The sequence below is a fragment of the Diceros bicornis genome, chromosome 3, assembly GCF_020826845.1.
Source record: "Diceros bicornis minor isolate mBicDic1 chromosome 3, mDicBic1.mat.cur, whole genome shotgun sequence".
Classification (NCBI taxonomy): domain Eukaryota; kingdom Metazoa; phylum Chordata; class Mammalia; order Perissodactyla; family Rhinocerotidae; genus Diceros; species Diceros bicornis.
In genome coordinates, this window is record NC_080742.1 from 53,142,522 (window position 1) to 53,165,569 (window position 23,048).

General features: G+C 42.2%; 1 protein-coding gene across 2 annotated transcripts in view; it reads left to right on the forward strand.

Annotated features, from left to right (window-relative positions):
- The window catches only part of CREB5 (cAMP responsive element binding protein 5), a 390,112-nt gene that overhangs the window by 50,176 nt on the left and 316,888 nt on the right, over positions 1-23,048 (forward strand). For both annotated transcript variants that reach the window (XM_058527570.1, XM_058527577.1), the window contains exon 2: positions 19,847-19,918. In XM_058527570.1, coding sequence (XP_058383553.1) covers positions 19,847-19,918 — 72 coding nt within the window. The remainder of the gene's footprint in view (positions 1-19,846; positions 19,919-23,048) is intronic.

A 23,048-nucleotide genomic window follows, 5' to 3' on the forward strand; every position in this document is an offset into this window, starting at 1 on the left:
TTCCATCCAGTTAATACCTGATCACTTTTATCCTAAATATATGACAGAAAAGAAAAATCTCTAAATTTTTAGCTTGGTACCTCATGAAAATTGAGAATGATAATGTTTCTCAAGATAATGTCATATCTATCATCAGCTGTTCGGGAATTTTCACTGATTATTTTGGGAAAGTTTCAATCAGTTCGGTTAGGGGCGTGGAAAGACTGCAGGCATCAGAGTTGGCAGATATGTGTTTGGTTCTTGGCTCCCCTCTTTCTATCTGGTTCCTTGGGGAAGTTGTTTACCTCAGATTTTCTCATCTGTAAACTAGGGATAATAAAATATCTTTTTAATAAGGTTGTGATGGGGACTAAATAAACAGCAATAAATCATAGTTGCCTTCCCTGCCTTCTTTCTGATTTAGCTTTCCATATCATAAGACCAACATCACTTAATCAGGAGACATTTCCAAACACATCCTTCTACCTCATTCCAAATATGCCCTGAATAGTCGGACTTGTCTTTGTCCAGGAGCTACCCTAACAGGGTGGTCAAATCTGTCCAAATCTGTCTATCTGGTCCATTAACTCTTCCAGAGAATTCTGAATCCCTCTGAGCCCCTAGGTCAAGGCCTTGTAAATCTGGGCTATGATCTGGAAGAGTTAGTGGTCACAGTAGTTCTAGGCATATCATCTAGGCACATGATTAAATATTCCTCAAACATGGACCACTGTATCAGTCAGGGTCCCCACAGGAACAGATGACACCCTCCAAGGGATTATGAAAGAACACGTAATGAAGGGACTACTTCAGACCACTGGGTGGGCTAACCAGGGCCTAGCCACAGCAGGGAGCCATTCCCACCCCTGGACCTGGAGAGGCAAGGGGCCGAGGGAAGAACCCACTGGAGAGGGGCTGCCCTCCATACGTGGAGACACACAGTCACTGCCTCTCAACCCCTAGCAGAGAGGCAGTGCAGGGAGTGGACATCTGGCTTCGCTCCCCTTTCACCCTCTAGTCAAGGGAGTCTGGGGGAAGTCAGTAGAAAGCAGCCTCCTAGGACCCAGAGGGGAGCAGAGAATGGATCTGGAAGGACACAGGAAGACCATCCAGCAGAACTGTCCTCTCAGTGAGGGAAGGTCATTAGGACTGGCTGTGGCATTATGCAGACTTACTGTAGTCCCTGGAATCAGACGGCAAGGGCCTTACACACAAACACAACCTTTTATTCCACCCTTTTGTTGTTTTGTATCTTTTTGCACATCTAGAAAGGAAAAGATGTAATAGTTCCCAGGTTTGGTTCTGAGAAGTCCTATTTGCTGTTTGCTCTGCATTCTTGGGCACAACTCTGGCAATATATAGTCCAGATATAGCACCTGTTCACAAGACCCCATTGAGGATTTATGAAAATGGGTTACTGCTGCTCGCGATGTTTGAAATTCTTTATTTTCCTTCTGTAGACAGAGGAGGAGTTGCTCTTGTGGAGTGATATGAAGTGTGCAGAAGTCACCCCAATCACATCAGCAGCCTACCCATTTGTCAGAATTTCCCACATTGCTCATTTCTTGGGGCTACTGTGTTGAAGCTACTATGCAAATTCAAGTGTTCCCTGGGATTGGTGACAGAGAAAAGCCATCATCTGCCTAATGCCCATATCAAGTTGGCCAGGGTGGCATCCTAAGAAAGAGGTTGGATTAATGAGAGAATATCCCAAAAGAAGCAGCAAAAGCTATCTGGGGATGTTTGGTCTGTCCAAGAGCAGTGGGGAATGGCAAGCAGTTCTGAGTGGCCTGCAGATATTCAAAACTCTGCCATGTTAAAGAAAGATTATACTTCTTCACAATGGCCCTTAGGATGGGAATGAGTTCAATGACTGCAAGTTACAGGGAGATGGGTTTAGTTCCCTATGAGGAGGAAGTGAAGACAGGCAAGTGGCCTTCGAAGGTCGTTACGTCCTTCTGCAAGGAGCAGTTTAATTCAAGGGTCAGAACTCAAGAAGCTGTGGCAGAGAGTAGATCCAGCCACAGAGCCTGGGGACAGAGCGTGAGTCAGTGCCTAGTGCCCTGAACAGAGGTCATGAGTTGCTGAGCAGGAGAGCTTACCGGCAGAATGGACATGAGGCCCTGAACTGCTGTGGCAGACAAGCCATGGGCCTGAGATTCTGGGCTCATTTCTGGGATGGAGTTTATCTGTTTCAGGCTGCTTTCAAAGACCAGTGCCAAGACCTGTCTGCTAATACTGCCGAGCATCTTAAAGACGGTGCCCAGTCCCGCATGGGGGCAAGTTCACCATCGCTGCAGGTCCTCTAGCATCTGGATGATGAGTTCTATGGGATGTTGTTGAATGGACTAATGCAACAGATGTGTGGTTGAACAAGATAACCTTGACCATTCCCATTCCATGAGGATGAGAGTAAGCTTTGACTGGGTTTGGGACGAGAGACATGGCGCATGGGGTCTTCTTTGTCTGAGACAGTCAGATTGGTGCAACCAAGGAGCAAGAATAGTGGGTTGGGCAAGCACCAGAGTGGAACAGAAGGTGCTAAGAATAATAATTTAATTCCATTTTCCTAAATCCTGACTTCTACAGGTAAACTGAGTCACTCCCTCTTCTGTGCTTTCACAGTCTTCCTTGAAACTCGCTTTTCACACACACATGTAGTTATCAGCTTGTGTCTGCCTCCCTTGAAGACCATGTAACAATAGTTAACGTTTATTGAGAGCTTCTCATGTGCTAAATGATTTACAGGCAGTTTTCCATTCAATCTTTACAATAAATCTATGAGGTAGTTATTATTATTATTATTCCTATTTTGCAGATGAGGCAACTGAATTTCAGAGAAATTAAGTAGTGTGTCCAAGGACACACAGCTATTAATGGTAAAGAGAGGAGAGATAGGGTGAGGATCACACTCAGTTCTGTGTTACTGTGCATCTTGACCACTGTGTTATCTCTTGGGAACTAAGTCTTTTTTCATCTAGGTCTCCTCAGTACCTAGCACGGCACCAAACAAAATAGGCTTCCAATAAAAGTTGCATTTGATGCATAAGTGGATGGCCTGAGCCCCCTGTGTACTTGCCACACTGTGTGCTTACACGCCCTGACAAATATGCATGTAGACTTACTGAATCCTGTTCTACACTGGAGGAACATGACAGAATGATGTCAAAGAAAATGCTCATTGGAGAAATTAGCTCAGGCAATTCAGAGTTTGCTGGGTAGTCCTGAAATTATAGCTCGTGTTTAAATATATGGAAACAAATAAAAAATTAGGACTTTGATTTTTTTTTGCCACATAAACATAGCAAGTTCGTACATGAATGGAAATTAATGTCTCTGCCAGTGAATGATACAACAATGCCATGCTATTCTTGCTTGTTATTTTTGTCACCATAAAATAAACCATATTTACATGATTATGCAACCATATGCTTTTCAGAAGGAAGTTTTAGACTCAGATTTCATAATAGTAATAGGAGCTGGCAGTTACATAGCACTTACCATGTGCCAGGCACTCTTCTAAATTGTTTACATATGTTAACTCCTTTAATCCTCATATACTCATATCCTTATGAGGTAAGTGCCATTATTTTAAGATATGAGGAAACTGAGGCACAGAGAGGTTAAGTGACTTATCCAAAGTCACACAGGTAATTAATGAAAGAACCAAGATTTGAACGCAGATAGTCTTAAAGACTACACAGTTCTACGGAGTTGTGATTTATTTAGTAGTTGCTATATGTCTCATTCAATCTTTACTGCAACCTTGTGTGAACAAGAACTGTTTTTTCCATTTCACAAATGAGGAAACTAAAATTCAGAGAGGCTTAGAAATTTGCCCAAGATGGAGCCCATAGCCGCCAAGGGCAAGGTGGGCTCAGGACTGTTACAGTGTCCTTGCCATCATCACATGCTTACGGATATATTTCTGTTATCTTACCTTGAGTTTTTGATTTATTTTGTACACAACCAATCAATGTTCATGATAGGAAGAAAGAAAATATAGATACACAAGAAATGCATAATCTTATTGCCCAGCTGCAACCACTGTTAATCTGTTAATATTTTGGCATGTATCCTTCAAGATTTCCTGTATACGTAAAATCACAAGTTGAGATAAAACATGTTTTGTCAATTACCAAAGCATTCTTGAGCATCTTTCAATGGATAAACTGAGTCTTTCCATTTAAAATAATTATTTGGCTCTATGAAAACCAAACCAAACCAAAACAGATCTAGCCTACTGAGAGGTAAAAACTATGTTTGATGCACTTTCTCCACCCCAGTGAAAATGTTCTTTTAACCACTAAATCCAAAATATGGTATTTAATAGTCAAAGAAAAAAAAGAAAAAAAATAGTAGTTGAAATGGTCTTAAATTTGGTTGTATGGGATTGAAAAGTCTTCAACTTCTTGCTTGAAAGGCAAATCAGTGTCTCTCCTGATAGACAAAAAATAATTATTATTATAATTATAGCTAATGTGTATTGTATGTTCACTATATACCAGAAATTATTCTCTCTATTCTATATATATGTTCTATATAGAATAATGAATTATTTATTTATATTATATATATATATAAATCTTCAAAACAACCGTATGAAGTAGGTATTATTATCTCCATTTACAGATGAGGAAATGTGCACAGACAAGTTGTTACTTCCTCAGCATCACACAGTCATGGTTTAAACCAGGCAGTGTGACCTCAAGCTGCAACTAAAGTGGTGACTGAAAGAATTCATGCCACAGTCAGTGTTTAGACTCTCATATCGTCAGCCTGTGTTAGCTATGTCACAGGGGCTGCCTATTCTTTCTTGTTTTCTCTCTACCCCTCACTCCCAGGACAACATTCTGACTTTAGGGGGAAGCCTACATATTTATTTATGCATGAGATGGGCTGTGCTGTTTAGTTTACGAGAAGGTGAGCGACTGCTCTGTTCCAGCTTATCCTAGTGCTGGTATGCCTTTAACCCTCACAATAGCCCTGAAGGAAGTTATTGTGATGCTCATGTTTCAAAGGAGGACTGAGTTAGCTGCTCCAAGTCCCTCTCTCCACAGCCTGGAATTCTTCAGCACTTCTCTTTACTCTTAGAATAAATCCTGCTCTTGGATGATTTGAGGCCTGCCTGCTTCTCAGCGACCCTGGGCCCGTCTCTCCCTCACCCGCCGCCCTCCAGCCTCACCCGCCTTCCTTCAGTCCCTCGGACATGCTAGCTCATTGCTCTCGTGGTCCCTTTACCTGGAACGCCTACTCTTGCTCAGTCTTCAAACGGCTCACTTGCAAGGCCTGCTCAGAGAGGTGTTCCTGACCTCCCCCTTAGAAAACTTCCCCTGCCACCCTTTCTCTCTAGCACATCACCTCTTTATCTCTCTCAATAGACTTTCCAAACGTGCAGTTGTTTTTCTTGGGCACATGCTTGTGGTTTCTGCTTACTTTTGCTCCATGAGAACAGGGACCTCATCTGCCTGCTTTGCCGCTCTTTCCCCCACACCTAACGCAGTGCCTGGCCCTAGCAGGTCCTCTGGAGACATTTGCTGGAAGACTGACAAGTCTTCTGGAGGAAGACAGGGGAATAAGGGGAGACCGTGGCTCCTCAGCTGCCTTAGAACCCTCACCTGCACCGGGCTTGGGTGAACGAGGTTTGTGCTCTGCTGTCTGCACGAAGCAGCCAGACCTGGGACAGGAATCCGGGGTCCGCTGACGAGTGAAGACAGAGGCCGCTGTCCGCCGTCCGGGAAGGCCCAGTGCCCGGCTTATTTGGCCAGATGTTCTCGGGAGTGTCTCATTGTCACCTTTGGGTGCCTGACCTTGGCCCCAGGCAGGGGAGCCTGTCTTGCACTTTGAAGATTTCTGACGAGTGGCCTGGGGTGTGCCTTTAATTGGCTTGTGCGCACTGTGGAATTTGGCTCCTGACAGCCTCATTTTTAAGAGGCTATCTGAAGCCTGGTTTTGTTGTTTGTTTTTGCTTTCTTTTTCTTACCTTAGCTAACCAAATCGCCTGTTTTAGGGGACATTTAGATGTTGACTAGGTGGGCTCACTGTCCGGGACTGACATTAAGCAAATTCTCTCGTCTGAGAAGTCCACTGGATTTTGGGTGCCTGGGGGATGATCCTCTATAGAGAGAAGCTTTCTCTCTTAGGCTACTCCTTTCCGAGCTTCCTTTGCGTATTATTAGTAAGAGATGCGTGTCATGGATGGCTTGGATGTGAGTACCGCTCTGTGTAGGAAAGCTCGAGAATAAATGCGCTTGGACTTCAGGGTGCATGCTGGCAAATCCTGACCTCAGTTTCCGCAGGCGTTGACGGGTAACTATTGGTTTCCAGTGAGAGAGGGAAGCCTTAATCTCACCATGTGTGGGATGTGCCCCATGGGGCTGTGTTTTGTAGGCAGTGAAGTTAAGGCTTGCCCAGAAAAATAACATGTTTTCCTTGCCTGGTGCTTGAGCTGTTTGCCCGGTGACTGGCTGATTGGCGGTTTGGGAAGAAAGGAGACATTGGTTAACTTGGGTGTCCGGAGGATTTTTTGTGTGTGTTTGTGTAAGTGGTTGTTTCTGTTTCTTTGGAAACAGTAGAGGACAGATGAAGAAATAATGATGATACTACTGCTTTCAACTTGTGTTCAAGGTCTTTGAAGCATCTTACAGACATTAGCTTGATGTCGCTATTTAAATAATCCCATTACTTCGAAAATACCAGAAATCCTTTGATGTAAGTATTGCAAAGGCACATAGGGAAACTGAAGGTTTTGGAAATAACTGGGAATTTTGCCGTCCTGACTCATATTCGAACTGCTTTCCCCCACTGCGTTCCCTACAGAGGTACTTAGTGGAGAAGATAAATCAAAGCTGTATCTAATCAAGGCTTTCTTTCAGCCTTGATGGAAAATGCTTTTCTGAGATTAAAAATGCCTGATGAATAGGATTTAGTAGTACTTGGAAGAGGCATTTTTACTAAATAAAATAAAATTTTGACTACTCCCGAGCATTAAAAAACTCAAAATTTGTTAGGCTTTCTACACATACAGATGTGTCCGCATTGGGAGGTGACCTGCTTTCAGGACAGAGGTCTCGAGCTCTTCTTCTCAAACCCCCCAGGGTCCTGGGTTAGGAAATGTTGCTGTTATTGAGATGTCATCTCTCCACTTTCCCAAGTGGTGGAAGTGACCAGATCTTTGATTGTTCTGTGACTTCTTTTTTTTCCACAGCTAATGAATTCTTCGTGCTTTATGCAAAATATTTTTATTACATACCACATGGGATAGTCGGGGAATGAAAAGGAGAGGGAGGAAAAGAAAAAATAAAGAGCAAGAATAAGAATAAGCAGTATGATGATAAAGAGGAAAATGTAATTTTCTAAAGAAAATTTAATAACAAAAGGAAGATTTGGTTTCTTTTTGATAGCTCAAGTGGAGAGCAGATGTAAAAAAAAAAGTTGTAATCTGTATCAGTCTTATTTCTAATGACTCCAGGGAAGCCAAAAAGCACCTACTGATGAGAAGGCACTGAGTTTCTCAGCTTATCCAGGGCGCCTTCCAAACTCCTCTCTTTTCCTACCTTCACTGTGGCTGGGGTCTGGTCTGCAATGACAGTGTAGCCAGGTACAGATGAGGGGGTGGGCTTGCCTAGCAAAGGGCTGTACCTGCATTTCTGTGGTCGGGAGCAACGCTCCTGGAAGGTAAACAAATTCATGTGCAGCTCTGGCTCTGGCTCCTCCGAGCCCAGGGTGAGGTGTCCGATGCTCCCTGGCTAGCTCAGCCAGCAATAGCCAAATTTATCCCAGGGTCGTGACCCATTCTCCAAGCTTATAGGACAGCTGGTATGTCCCCAGAACTAGGGTTTGAACACAGACCAGACTCCAAAGCATTTCTCGACATCACCTCTCAAGTAGACGACAAAGAAATAGTTCTACCTGGGAGCCTTTCAGTAAAAAGCTGGTAGATAAGGTTTTGCTTGATAATTGCTAGATTGTCAGAGAATCATAGAAGGTCAGGATCTCTTTAAAGATCATCACCTCCAACATCCTTGAGAATCTTTCATCTCTTTACAGATGCTGTGAAGTGTAGACATAATTCTGCACCTTCCAGTGCCCTAGCAGCTCCATGTGCTTACTATAAGGTGACTGTATAATAAAAACAGTAAACAACATTTCACAGCACTTTACAGTTTATGAAGTACTTTTCAAATGTCATCCATTTGATCCCCCCAATATTCCTCTGAGGCAGATAATGCAGATATTGTCTGTAGTCTCTTTTTTTTAATTTTATTTATTTATTTATTTTTCCCCCCAAAGCCCCAGTAGATAGTTGTATGTCATAGCTGCACATCCTTCTAGCTGCTGCATGTGGGACGCGGCCTCAGCATGGCCGGAGAAGCGGCGCGTTGGTGCGCGCCCGGGATCCGAACCCTGGGCCGCCAGCAGCAGAGAGCGCTCACTTAACCGCTAAGCCACAGGGCCGGCCCTGTAGTCTCTTTTTATAGTGAGAAAAATAATGTTCAGAGAAGTTAAATAACTTGCCCAAGATCACACAGCTAGTGAGCAAGGGAGCTGAGATTTAATTATCGACTTTCTAATAGAAAATCTGGTCCCCTGGCCACAGTGTTAGGTTTACCACAAATAATGCAGCCTTACTTATCAGGATTAAAAGCAAAATACAGCCTAATTAAAAACACAAACAAAAAACCTTAATTCTAGTACAATGAAGAGATTACTCCAAGGGATGTGGGGTTTTGTGTGTGTGTGTGTGTGCCTTGAATTGGCATCTTATTATGAGAAATATTTAGCTGTGAAAGGAGATTATATGGTATTTGATGTAGTTAATGAAAGGGCCTTGCTTTCTCATGGCCTCTGAACTCTCACAGCACTTTGCTAACACTACTCTATGGCCTTTAAAATGCTGCCTTCCACCATAGACATCTCTACATGGATGGTCAGTGCTCAGAGGGCAGGGGCTATTTTTGAGGGTTTCATGCTCCTAGCATGGGCCCCAGCGCAGGGTAGGTGCTCAGTGCCCATGTGAGGAAAGAAAGAATGAGTGAGGCCAGTGTCCTCAGGTTCTGATCCTACCCCCAATACATGCCGAGGTTGACTCACTCTTGAACAAGTTCTCTGTGACAGGTAATCAATCACTGTCCATGGGCCACTTTCCCCGAAGCAGCCTGTGAACAATGCCCTGTGAAGATCTTCGAATTCCCTCGTTGAGCAGCTGCAATTTGCCTGTGTGGATCTGGGGGCTCGCCTCTTCCCTTCCCCTTTACTCAGCCATTCCATGGGAATGTCTGATAGGCCTCCCTCCAGATCCCCTCTGGGTGCTACGTGCACCCTTCCTCCCTTTCACTCTCCCTCTCGGAAGAGTCCAGGTTCAGGATATTTCCCAGGACCTGACCTCCACCCCCTGAGCAAAGAGACCTCATTCATGCTGGGTGGGGGAGGGAGTGGGGGGGTGGGGGCACGTCCTAGGTTTTGGAGAGCAGGGGCATTAAAAAGATCCTCTTTCCCTTTCCATGCTGATTTGGGGTGTTGACTGAAAAATGGTGCTGTTGTCTGGGGGCCGAGCCCTGGGGATAGAAGGAGCCGGCCCCTGCGTCTGTTTGTTAATGGCGCGGACCTTTTAATGAATTGGAGTCTGGGACAGTGTAACCTCTCGTGGGTGGTGGTTCAAGGAAAAGGCCTTTTCTTTCCATGTCCTTTTTCCAGGGTGTTTTAGTGGATCTGCAGGCTTTAGTGAGTGACTCTTTTGTTTAATAGGAAGTTGAAAAAGACATTAAGGACTTTTCTTGTCCATGGAAAGGATTTAGTGATCCTCAAAAATATAGCTTATTTCTGCACTTTTAAAATACAAGTTTAATTATCCTTAACTGTGGTGGCTTTGCTGAGAGGCAGACCTGGGTTTTCTTATTCTGCCTCCTTGTGAGCTCAGTATCCTCCTCTGGGTTACATTAGGGACTAGGCATCAGTTTTGAGTCTTGAGCTAGTTTATGGGGATGAAATAATCTCTATTATGTGTGTGAATATGTACATCTACACACATCCCCCTTGACTTCTTAATAAGAAAACTTAGGCCAAAAGAGAAAAAAAACTATATATATATATGTGTGTGTGTGTATTTTTGTGTGTGTATATATTGGCCTATTAATAAGTTTTTGGCCTATTAATAAGCTTTCTTATTGAGAAGTTGGTTAGGAGGCCACTGCTCCCCTAATAAGTAGTCTATGAGCTGATACCTGATGGGACCAACAACACTAAAACAGAATTTAGAAGGTTGTGGTGTTCTCTACTTAAATGTAAAAAAGAAAAGAAAAACACGCTCTTTTTGATGGAGCTATCCTCAGCAATAATATAAAATCAACAGGCAATTATCAGGAGCGAAAAGGCCTCTGAGCAAGAGCCATATTTCCACCTTGGGCCAATGCTTTCTTTTGCTCCTGTTGAGTCAACACTGCTTAAAACAGTGTGGTCAGTTAACTGGAGAGTGGGGACTGTAGGTAGCCAAGCTAGGTAATTCATCTGAAAAAAAAAAGTCTCCTCTAGCTTACACTAGCTTACTCATCTGTCTCCTCTATGGATTGAACCTGAATGGGTATGCTTATGCTTGGTTAAAATTTTGGCAACGGTCCCTAGCCCTCCCTCACTCTGAGAGGGAATGGTAATTTCACATACTTTTTTGAATATTCATAAAGTTTTTATTGGCATTGAATCTAGCCTCATCCTAAGCTTAACTTTGTCGGAGTTTTTCAGGGCTCTGCGAAAAGTATAAAGAGGTGGCTATGCCTTTAGTCCCTTATTTCCATTTTCTCTACTGTACGTTGACTTTATTTTTATGGTCTCACTCTTACTGTTGTTCTTAGTCTCATCTGCTTTTTATCTGTAAACCGGGTGGCGTGGGCCAGGGGGCTGTGGGTGCTCCTACTATTACTACTCTTGCAAAAGCTGCACTATCGGCCTTTGGGTCAGGAGACTTCGGCATTGCACAGGGCTGCCCATTCTGCACATTGCAGAGTATTTCATATCCCTGACCCCCACCCATTAAATGCCAGTGGTGACACCCAGTAATACTGACAAATAACAATTGGCTTCCCATATTTCCAAATCCCCTTACTGGGCCATACAAGGAAATTATACCTTCTCTAGGAAGGCAGGTGAAAATGTGCCTTTTGCTAGTATTTAGAAAGGGAACCTTATTAGAACGATGGCAGACTCTTCAGATGACAGAAGATTTTTGCCTTAACGTGGCCTTTAAGTGACCTGCTAGTACTGTCAGATGTTCACATGCTTGACATTTGAAGCATAGTGTGTTAGGAATCTGAATCAAGTCTTCAAATGTATTTTTACCTTGTATTCAACTGACACCGTGAGAAGTAGCAGGCTCTGAACACAACTGCTGGCGACTTTAGATAGAACTTGGGCATGCCTAGCTTCCTTCTGGAGTCAAAGGAAAAAACACCCAGTTTGATAGGATCATTCTCAAATGTCTTTTAATAGTAAGTCAGTAATAGCAATCTTAAGATGAAATAGCCTCTTCCCAGGCCCTGCAGAAAGTAGAGAGGTCTGGAACGATCACCACTGTGTTTATATACAGTCTTACATTTTATAGCTCAGATTCGTGCAGAAGAAGAAAACTTCTCAGATGTTTTGTTAAAGATCACTTCAGCCCATACAATAGATGGACCAAACACATATTGTTGCTGGAGATGCAAGGATACTTATATAGAATGAATATACAAAGACAACAGTTCTCTCCAATAGAAGTCATTTGAACGTGTGAAAATAAAACCAAGACTAGACAGTTGTGATTTTTCAGGATATTTTAAAATATTCATTTTACATAAAAGCAGTTGAAAAACCAGTGCACCCAAAATATGCTAAAAATTACCCAGAGGTAGAGTAGTCCCATTTGGGAATGTGTTATAACTCTAAAGAGGCAAATATTACTATGGTAGAGCAAAAAAGGAGAAGAAAGAACTACACTGCCAACTTTTTCCTGATTTTCTGCTTTTGACCAGTATGAAGAATATACCTGTTTAATTTCTTTGCTATCATGGTTTTCCTTTCAGGATTTCATGGGGCAATTATTTTAAATTGCAATGGAAGACTTTCTGGAAAAGTAAAGATGACAATGCCAGTGAAACCCCTGGTCATCTTGTTCCAATTTTACTTTTTTTCTTTCTTTCCTTTTCTCTTCAGTTTGTTTGTATCAGGAGCAGGTAAGAAGGAAGATTTGCTGCCGTTCAGCATGTCTTCTGAGGTTGAACTCAGTCCCATTAGAAATAAGCCACGTGATTTGGTTACATTCAATATTTCCTTCAAAACCTGAGAATCTCTGCACTAGTGTTTTGTTAACCAGATGCATATCAAATAAACTTTTCTTAGAGGTGGGCTGTGTCCTGAAAAAAATGTATTGTGCTAGATGGGAGCAAGAAGATGAACAAGGGCCTGAATACACACACGCAAGCACAGACACACGCACTGCAGTGACTTATCCACCACTGCACCTCTCACGCCCAACACTCCTGCTGAACAAGTATGTTCACAACTATTGGATCCATAGATAAGAAAGCTGTAAGAGAGGACTGTGCAAAACATAAATAGAAATTAGCCAGTAACTTTAAAAAGAGGCCTCATCTCCAAAGAAACATATGGAAAACTTAAAAAAAAGAAAAGAAAAAAAGAAGAGGAATCTAATATACAAAAACCCAATCCCACTGGAATGTTTTCTCATACACAGTATAAATGCCACATAAATAAAACCACAAACCTCTGCTGAAGTCCAGGAGAGGATGTGAGCCCCGAGCACTCTCTCCTGTTAGGGCCTCCTTCGGGAAGTAAGGCCCGGGTGAGCTTCCAGACGCAAAAGCTATTTGGAAATCCTTTCTCCCGGGAGCAGTGGGCCTGGTTCGAGGGGCACTTTGGACAGCCCTTCAGCATGAGGCAGTGTGTGAAAGAATCCGCAACAGGTCTTTGATTCAGGTTGTGAGATTCTGAACTCTTGGGATACCAGTGGAGGGTGAACATCTTTTAAGGACAATGATTTTCAGGTTTGGATGGAATAGTGCTATTTAACTGCAGCCATAAGTGTAAAATTTAGGATTTCCGGGGAAGAGTTCTGACTGTAAACTGCCCAGTAACACACCCCATTCTCGCCAAGTTCTGGTGAAATTTTCACTTAGAGGGTACAGTGCTTCTCTTGGTCTTGTTCCCTGTGTAAATCTCTGGTTTGAAAACTTTGCAGCATTCAAGGCGTTTCAAGCTTGAAGGCTGAAATGTCACTTTAAAAGCAGGGTTAAAAAGGTCACACAGCTGCAAATAATAATAGCCCAATGAAATTCAGATTCTAGCTGCAGCCTACTTCAAGAATAACACTGAAACAGGAAACAAGCCTACTAGATCTTTTCACCAGTAAAGCTAGTAAGAACGCATCTGATAAAATGTGTGTGTGTGTGAGAGACAGACACACACGCACACACACAAAGAGAGACGGAGAAAGACATACATAACAAAACAAATAAAGACACAGAGAATAGACATGTGAAGAGTGAGACAGAATTTTAGAGAGAGAAGACAGAAAAACAAAGACAGAGGGAGACACACACACATGCAAAGAGGGATACTAAGACACACTCACAAAATAATTGATTGTTTTGGACTGAAATTCAAGGGTGTTTATTTTTCGATTTGAAATTATGATATTCAGGTTTGAAAAATAAAAATATATGTGAAATAAAAGGGTTTACTTTTCTCTTATTTTGCAATTAGATTCCATTCATTATTTTTTCAAATAATATCTCTTTGAATGGTCCTGTTTTACTAAAATGGTCCTGTTTTACAGATGAGCAAATAAGATAGTGAAAGGTACAATATCCTTCCCAAAGAAATATGTCTTTGCCACAAATTGAATATATAATTCCTTTCCAACAGCTAGCCATGTGTTGGGAGAACCATCCTGCATCCTTGCTTTTTTTTTGCTGAGGAAGATTTTTTTTTTTTGTGAGGAAGATTAGCCCTGAGCTAACATCCTGCTGAATCTTCCTCTTTTTTGCTGAGGAAGGCCAGCTCTGAGCTAACATCTATTGCCAATCCTCCTCTTTTTTTCCCCCCAAAGCCCCAGTAGATAGTTGTATGTATAGTTGCACATCCTTCTAGTTGCTGTATGTGGGACGCGGCCTCAGCATGGCCGGACAAGCGGTGCGTCGGTGCGCGCCCGGGATCCGAACCCGGGCCGCCAGTCGCGGAGCGCGTGCACTTAACCACTAAGCCACGGGGCCGGCCCTGCTGAGGAAGATTTGCCCTGAGCTAACATCCGTGTCAGTCTTCCTCTATTTTTTAGTGTGTGGGCTGCCAGCACAGCACGGCTGCTAACAGAGCGGTGTAGGTCCATGCCTGGGAACTGAACCCAGGCTGCCGAAGCAGAGTGCGCTGAACTTTAGCCACTAGGCCACCGGGGCTGGCCCCCTGCATCCTTGCTGTTAAAGTAGAATCAGGCATCTTAGTATAAAATAAGTTAGACTGTGTTGTTGGTGAATTTGTGTTGGGTTATTTTTGTGTGTGGCTCTTTGCCTTTCTGACCAATATGTTGAGAGAAATATTTGCTTTTTTTCAGAAACACAAAGTACAAATTGGCTATGCCCTTAACTAATTTAGTTAATAAACAACCTTTGTTCCCAGAAACAACGTAAGACTGATCTGGACTCTCACAGAGTGTGACTAACTCAAGAGGCTCCTGTTTGTCAGCTGTCCTTGGCACTTTAGGAAGGACCAGCTTCCTCCTCTAGACCCTTTTCAGCAGTCTAGTAAGCTCACCAAAGTAGCAAGGCCTGTTTCACACGAGTCCTGCCAAGAATGCTCTTTCCACACTCATAGTAGGGCAATAAAAGCCAACAGATATTGTTAACATCTCTATTAATATTCAAGACCCCCCTTTCAGATCTATGATGCATTCACATCCAGATTAACAATACCAGAGCTGATGGGGACATATCAATATTATTATTAGTGCTCACTTATATTTAGTTTCAGTTTGCAGCTTTGAAGTTCCCGTAACTTTTGGTGTTGATAAAAGTGCATGCCAGATTTTCAGATTAAAACAACATTGTTAGTGTCTTACTAGTCCATATCCAAGTATGAATCTATCTGCTGTTATTGAGGGAGAATTGTGCCATCCCACTAAGATTGGAGTTTAATGTTAACTAAGGGTCAGTAATGGCTTCCCGTGATTTAGACAGGGAAGCATCACTCTTGGCTGACTACAGCAAACCGGATGATGTAGGTTTTTTCCTTTTGGGCTCAATTGTTGCCCTTAAGTTTAAAATACATACTCACAGTGTTTTGTGTAGACTATCCAAGTTTTTAGTAATGTTTGTTTTTGCAATATTTGCCATTCATGAAATGGTGATTCCAAGTATATCCCTAAATGCCTGGCAAAGCATTTGAATGGATTGCATCAGCCATTGTGGAACATTTCCTATTTTAGACCAGGAGGAATTTGTGGGGTCAAACGCTGAACAATGAAAGAGATTCTTGCTCATTGTGAAGCCAGAGGAATCCAGTGGCAGTTGAGGGTTTGAATTGTAAATCAAGTCTGTCATCTCCTTGTCAACTACTAAAAATCTCGACTCATTGATGCACTATTAGGGTTTGTTATTAGGGTTTTGTGTTGTTCTCCAAAAATCTGCAGGGAAATTAGACTCATGAGGCATTTGTTCTAAATGAGCATTGAATCTGAACTTTGGAAAAGAGCAACGAAAAATAGTACTATTTAGAGATTCTTAAATGATTAGATAGTGCCTGCCACAATTATAACTGTATTTAACCAAAGTTATGGGATCATTCAGTGTTTCTCAAAGGCTCTCTGCAGGAGTTCTAAGCAACCCACACATGGCTAATAGACTGGACTTCAGTGGTTTCAATGTCTATGACAATATTAACAGACTGAATTCATAATGAATTAACACATTTACATGTGAAATTTAATGAAAACTAGCTTCACCTCATAGTTTTCACCAAAAGCAACTTTGAGTTTTCTCCATTAAATCTGGTGAGATTTCTTCTCTGGCCGTAACTGAGAACAGGTGGAATGAGTGGCCTGCACAAACTCTTGCCTTGCTGAAAACTTGGTTCTGGGCCAAAAAGTTTGGGAACCACTGCCTTAGGAGTAGAAAAAAGGCAAGCTGTTTGGGACGATTTATTGTAATGATTCAGGATCCATTATCCATTCCACAAATATTTATTGAACGCCTACTATGTCAGCTCTATGCAGTGGAGCCTGGGGTATGGCGACTGCCAAGCAAAACTTGGTTCGTTAAAACATCTCAGCTAGTAAAACAACTGAATGGGAAATGAGAGGATGAGGCCTGGCTTCTGAGGACCAAATGCAGAGCAACCTGGCTAAAATCATGTCTGAGTAATTTGCCCCCTATTTGATGGATGATAAAAGAATATACACAGGGCTTTAGTAGGAGTCTGTTTGAGAGAATAATTATTACAATATGTGCTGGAAAAGAACATAATAATAGACCATGGCTCCTGACTAATATACCAGACCAGATCATACTAGTTGGTTAAAGTAGTGAATCCTATGTGGTAGAGTGGTACCATTTAGTAAACTATCACAAACACCCACACAGAAAGGAATGAGCAAGGGCGTGCTCTTTGCAGAGGGCTAAATGTGGGAACTGCAGCACATCAAAATAAAGCCATTGAGGTTCACACACGTATATCTACACACCCACTCACCTCAGCCCTTATTAATCACTTAAAACTCATTTTATTTTAGCAATTGCCATTTTACCTTAGGACTTTTGTTCCAATATTATGTTGCCAAAACATTTGGTCCATGGGATCCATAGCATGTAATAAATTGATACAGATTCATTTATGTTTAAAAAAATAAAATAATAAAATGACAGTAGTAACTCAGTTGAACATATTGGTGATTGAGCTCTAAACTATTTAAGGGCAGACTGTATTTCTCTGATCAATCATATTCCTTTAAACATAACACCCATACTACGAAGGATCAATAAGACGGACTAAATCTATATGGCTGGACCTTGTTGTCTCCAAGCACCAGCATCATAGTATAATTCCACGGTATTTGCTGCAGCGCATATGCAGATTGTAACCAATAACTAAGATAAGGCAGCTAATGTTGGTATCAAGCAGAATTGCTAAACTATTACCATTATGGGCCTGAATTTACAGGGAAAGTCAGCATTTTTGTGGACTAGAGTTTAGGATAGAGTTGTGGTTATGGTAGAAAAATACTTTCTCTTCATACTTACCTGGCAGGGCGTGGTCAATCTCTTTACTCACTTTGGCTTATTAATGAATCTGTTTTAACCTTCAGCAGTAGCTCTTCCAATCTAGACCACTTCTGTTAGTTGGACAATAATCTAATTATTATCACTAATTATTACTTTCGGATGTAGGCCATAAATATATTTATATGGAACTTTCCTATTTTACTGTCATGTAATCTTAATATTGGTTAGTAATATAACTAATATTGGCATTCTTTCGTTACTTAAGCAACTAAAGCTCTCACATGGTATCCAAGAAAGATCACCTTCTAGCAAATTCTCTTTTATAAATAAAGAATAGTTAATATTAAAGTGAGGTTCCAGCAATGCTTGCCCACAAAAGCTCCCCCCACCCCACACACACTTAAATACACAGACCTTTCTCCATAATTTGGAAATATCTTACAGGCCGCCTAACTGATCAGGGTGACACAGGAACGAAGGAGTTGAAGACTGATATTCATATTCCTGTTGTAAAGGAGGGGAAATTGAGGCCTGAAGCAATTATAAGACCTGGCAACGGTCAGGCAGATCATGGCCACAGAGACAGAAAAGTTCCAGGAAAGCATTTTTGAAAATTTACTAGAAAAACAAGGCATATTTAATTAATGGATAACTCAATTATTCTGTTGTTTATTCTATCCTGGATCAAAATCACGTTCTCAGCTTTAAAGTCACTCTTCATTTTGAGGCTTAGAAGTAAGCCGTCAGCCTTCACAGGGGAGAGGAGGGATGCTCTGTGATAAGTGATGGCAAAATCAAGTGAATAATGAGATATGAGAAGTTATTTTAATTGTTCATGACTTACCTCAGACAAGGGCAAGTGGAAAGCTTCTAAAGATAGTTATGGGTTTCTTTTCTTCTTTAGAAAGAATATAATAGAGTAAAAGAGTTAGAATATTTAGAATATATAGTTACAAATATATTTAAAATATAATAGAGTAAAAGAATTTGAACAATATGCCTGATACAGGAAACCTGTAAAATTATGCTGAGTTACTGTGTTGATAGGTGACCAGTGGAAAGTCATTCCAAATGGGGAGAGAAGAGGGCATTACGTGGTGACAGTTGTACGATGAGGAGGAATAGTGGTGTGAAGAGAGCTTACACTTTTAAATTTGTCTTGTTTTTTAATATCTGATGAGGAGTGTTATCTAAGGCAAATCTTTTCACTTTGTGTTTCAGAAAAGCAAAAGTAGGCATCTGTTTCCCAAAAAATATATGTGAAATATATTAGTGTCTGGGAGAAGTGTATAATGACAAGCAAATTAGAATTGGGTTTCTTTGCAGGATAATAAAGCTTCCTTGGACAAAGGGTAACTATTCCAAGAGTAAAACTGAGTTCCCTCTTTTGAGGTGAAGGCGAGTTGGGACTCCTTTGGAATCACCTACAAGTAGCATTTTAAGGAAGCAAATTGCTTCCTGTGCTCAGAGACCAAGCAGGAGGTTTTAGTTCCATAATAGAGCCATGCCCCACCAGCAGCACATGTAGCCTATTTAAACTCAACTCTAAAATTGGCAAAAAGAAAAGTATGATTTAGAAAACGATTTAAATTGTGGAACTTAAATTTACATAGTACTTCTTATAATATTTTTGAAAACTTTATGTTGCTGTATAGATTAGTAACCACAAAACCATGTAGATGGTACCTTGATCGGCTTTTGGGAGGATTTGCAAAGTTAATTTTGATCATGACCAATTTTTGCCTAATGAACTTACCTAAGAACTTAACCTCTACAGAAGAAAAGACCACATTCTAATTTAACATATGTCTGACATCATAACATAAGGTTTCTGCCTGCAAAGCTACCTTATTCCAGATAATTTATCTAGATCAGAGGAGCAGTGGCCTTAATGTAATATTAATTTTAAATCAGCCTGTAAGACAAAATTAACGAAATATCCAAGGTAATGTTTTTTGCGTTTTCTGATTTCTATTTAGCCCTGAATAACTCAGATAATTTTTGTTGAGGCATCAGCAGATGCCTGAGATGAAAGGGAATGTCAGACCATGGCTCACCACCAGGGCCATTTGCTACGCTGTCTGCAGGGCTACTGTTTGTCCCTTGGTCATACTGACGCTTGGTGAAGTGATCATGGTGATCACATGGTCACATGGTGAATCATGTGACCTGTTGCTCAGAGTTGGTCCTCACACTGACGGTTACTCAGTTACTGCCCCTTCTCTTGCTGTCCTAAGCAGCCAACCCCAAAGGACCAGTGCAGACATTGTCTTGGGATCTCCTTACATAGGTGGGGTCTTACCCGATAATAACACCCACCAGGTGGTTTTTCACGGGCAGGATTTCTGCTGCAACAGCCACATGACATTTTTCTTCAGAGTACAGTAAACATGGACTCAAGAAAACATAGTAGGAACTCAGACTGCAGGGAGAATAATGAACTTCAGCAAGGCTGGACCTGTGTTCATGTTAATATTTTTCTTGTCTAATTTGGGAATTGGCATAGAAAGGGGGCTCCAAGCAATTGCCTTTCTCATGTTTCTCAGGTAGAAGCAGGAGATATTCATGGATTTCTGTTTTCCTTCCTCCCTCTCCCCCTGACCCTTCAGATTTATGAGGAATCCAAGATGAATTTGGAGCAGGAGAGGCCGTTTGTCTGCAGTGCCCCAGGCTGCTCCCAGGTGAGTGTGGGGATCCTCCACTACAGCTTGCAGGGGACACACCTATCTTCCGACAGGCAAGCAACTCTCACTTGGCAATCTTGCCTGCTGAGGGCTTTCCTTCTTTACCAAGATACCGTCAAAGTCCCCCTCACCACCACCATCATCTTCTTCTTCATCATTATTACTATTTTCCACCCTGAATAGTTTGAACTATTCCCTCACAGCCTCTGAAATACACTGGTGTTGGTCATTCCACCCATAAGTTTCCCCTGGAAATAAGCCAGACACATCCTGCCCACCAGATGTTCAGAATTGTTATTTCAGAACGGGTGAAGGAGGGTGCCTGCTTTTACATTAGCCACTTGAATACCGGGCCTTTGGATTACTGATGAGATAGCTCACCATCAGAGACTAAATTCTGTTTTGTTTTGTTTTCCCCTTTCAGTAAAATAAACCCCCTATAAGTCTTCTAGAACCCATAGTTTTTTCATTTATCTTAACTTTAAGAGAGGAAGTTGGCCTGCTGTGCTGGATTAAGCCTCTTTTAGCCTCCGGTGGCTGCATCAAGTGGAATGGCTGTGAGGATTAGAGGGGGTACTGTGTGTAGGGCATTAGTACAGGGCTGCACACAGTGCTCAATTAGCGTCTGCTGTTGCTACTACCACTGCTGCTGCCGCCACTACTGTTATACTGGAACCTACCTCTTTGAAAGAAATTGGAAACATCCATCATCTAAAATCAGAAGTTTTCATTTTCCCTTTGGAAATTGATGGTGACTTTTTTTACACTTGACCCTTTGGGTATCTCCACGTTCCAGTTATTGGAAAATGACCCACATGGTCGCACTCATGCTAAGATCTTCATTTTATGGGATACAGCTTAGAACTCAGAGCACAGGCATCTTTCCAGTGTGGGTAGTTATGCTCTCTTTCCCTAAACTGCCCAGTGGTTTCGAGGGGGTCAAGTCTCACTCTCCTGCCTGTTTATGTGGCAGGGTTGGCAGCACAGCATGGAACAATGTCTAGGAGTCAGATGAGAGGTGATGTCCATTGAGGACCCTCTTATGATATATCCCCCAAGAGTTTGTGGAAGGTTCTGGGAGGCTGTGGCAGGAAGACACCATGGAAACATGAGACATTATTGCTGGTGCTGCCTTGTGGTGTTGCTGGTGATATCAGCCACTGACTGAGAAACCAGAGTCCTTTGCTCAGGTTTTGGCAGCTTCTCCAGGGGCTTTTGTGTGAATGTTGATTTTCAATCTATAAATAAGAAAAGCGGTAGAGAAAATTATTTTGAATTTCAACTGTTTTTCAGCAAACTGGTTTTGGAGGTCATTTTGAAATAGGAAACACTGGGAAAACACAGATAGGTTGATAAGTAACTGGGAAAAATTCTGCTAGACCAGTACTCTCCATTGTGAATACAGACAATCGCCTTATCTAATAAGGTAAACGTGACTCCCACTTAGTTTCCTTACAGAGAAGTCTCAAGAGCCAAAGGGAATCAGATAATTTGAGCAGTTTGCTTTGCTTTGGCTGTGAAAATGTGACATTAAGTTTTATTCAGTTTGAGTCATTCCATACATTTTTGGGGACCCTACTATGTGCATAAGTCACATGTATCCCTGTCCTCACAGCACTGCTAGTCTAGGCATCAAATCTGTAACCACATGATCGATTCAACAATTAATTAGTGAATTGCAATTTTCCATGAAGGAAGAGCACAGGCTACTTTGAAGACTATCATAGGAGGATTTACTTTACTTGGGGAGGATAATGGGGGCTCCTCTATCAAAGGGGCATTTAAGGAAATGGGATCCTCAAGAGACCTAGCAAAGGCCAAAGAGGGTTCATAGCAAGTTAGGATTCCAGCAGAGTCCAGAGTTGTGAATGACAATAGAGCAGAGCTGTATGAGGAAGGGGTTGTTAGCCACATCTAATATTTAGATAAGTCAGAGAGAAGAGAACTGCACATAGGTCATTGGACTGTGTGGCAGAATTTCCCAAGCTTGGCACTATTAACATTTGGAGCTGAATAATTCTTTGTTGTGTGTGTGTGTATGGGAAGGGGAGGGGGGTGGTGGTTGTCCCGTACATTATGGGATGTTTAGCAGCATCCCTGACCTCTGTCTGCTAGATCCCAGTAGCACTCCCCAGTTGTGGAAACCAAAAATGTTTCCAGGCATCGCTAAATGTCCCTTTGGGGGCCAAATTGCCCTTAGTTGAGAATGGCTGCCCGATGGTTTTGCATTTTGGCATTAGCCATGTTTCTTTTTGGATCCCTTCCCTTTTGTTGGTCACCTACTTGTCATTGATGGTCTCCCACTCTAATTTATGTATTGCTATAAGCTGTCTTTTCTCCTTTTTGGAATCAAGCAGAGTATAAATAAATAAATGCCACAGACATGTGGTCACTGGTGTTGGACGCTGCTGGAGCTGGGACAGTGAGAGGCCTGAGCAGAGGCTGTTGGATTTGGCAGTTGGGTGCTTGCCGGCGACCTATGAGAGAGGAGTCCGGGCGCGGGCCAGATTGGAAGGGATTAACGAGTGAGTGGGTGGTGAGGAAGTGGAGGTGGCCCGCATAGAGGACTCTTTCAAGAGAGCTGGGGAGTGACGGGAAGCAGAGTGATATAATGGTAGCCTGAGAAGGAAGCAGCTTGAGAGAGGTTCTTTTTAAATTAAAGGCTAGCCAGGCTGGATTTAGTCAAGGGCAAGGAGGTGTGCGCATGCTCGCTTCCAGGACCACAGCTGAAGCGCCACTCTCCAGAAGATATGGGGTGTAGAGATTCCTGCGGAGGAAAGGCGGGTGCTTATTCCTCTGTGACAGGAGGAAATGGAAATGGAATCGATGAAGTTACACACAAATTCTGAGGTGGAGGTGGTAATAAAGATTGAGGAGGCAGCTTTCGAATGACCGTGAACTTCTCAGTGAAGGAGCAGGTCATTTCCTTGAGAAGGCTGAGTAGACTGAGGAAAAGGTTGGACAAACACGAGAACTGAGGATTTACGTAGTTTCTTGGTTTAAAGGTGAAATTCCAAGCCTCTCCCCTCAACCCCCTGCCAAATTTAAATATAAAGATGTATCTAAAACTTGATGTCTCTATTTAGTGTGGAAGTGTTTCTTTTTCTTGACAAGCTGTTATAAAAAT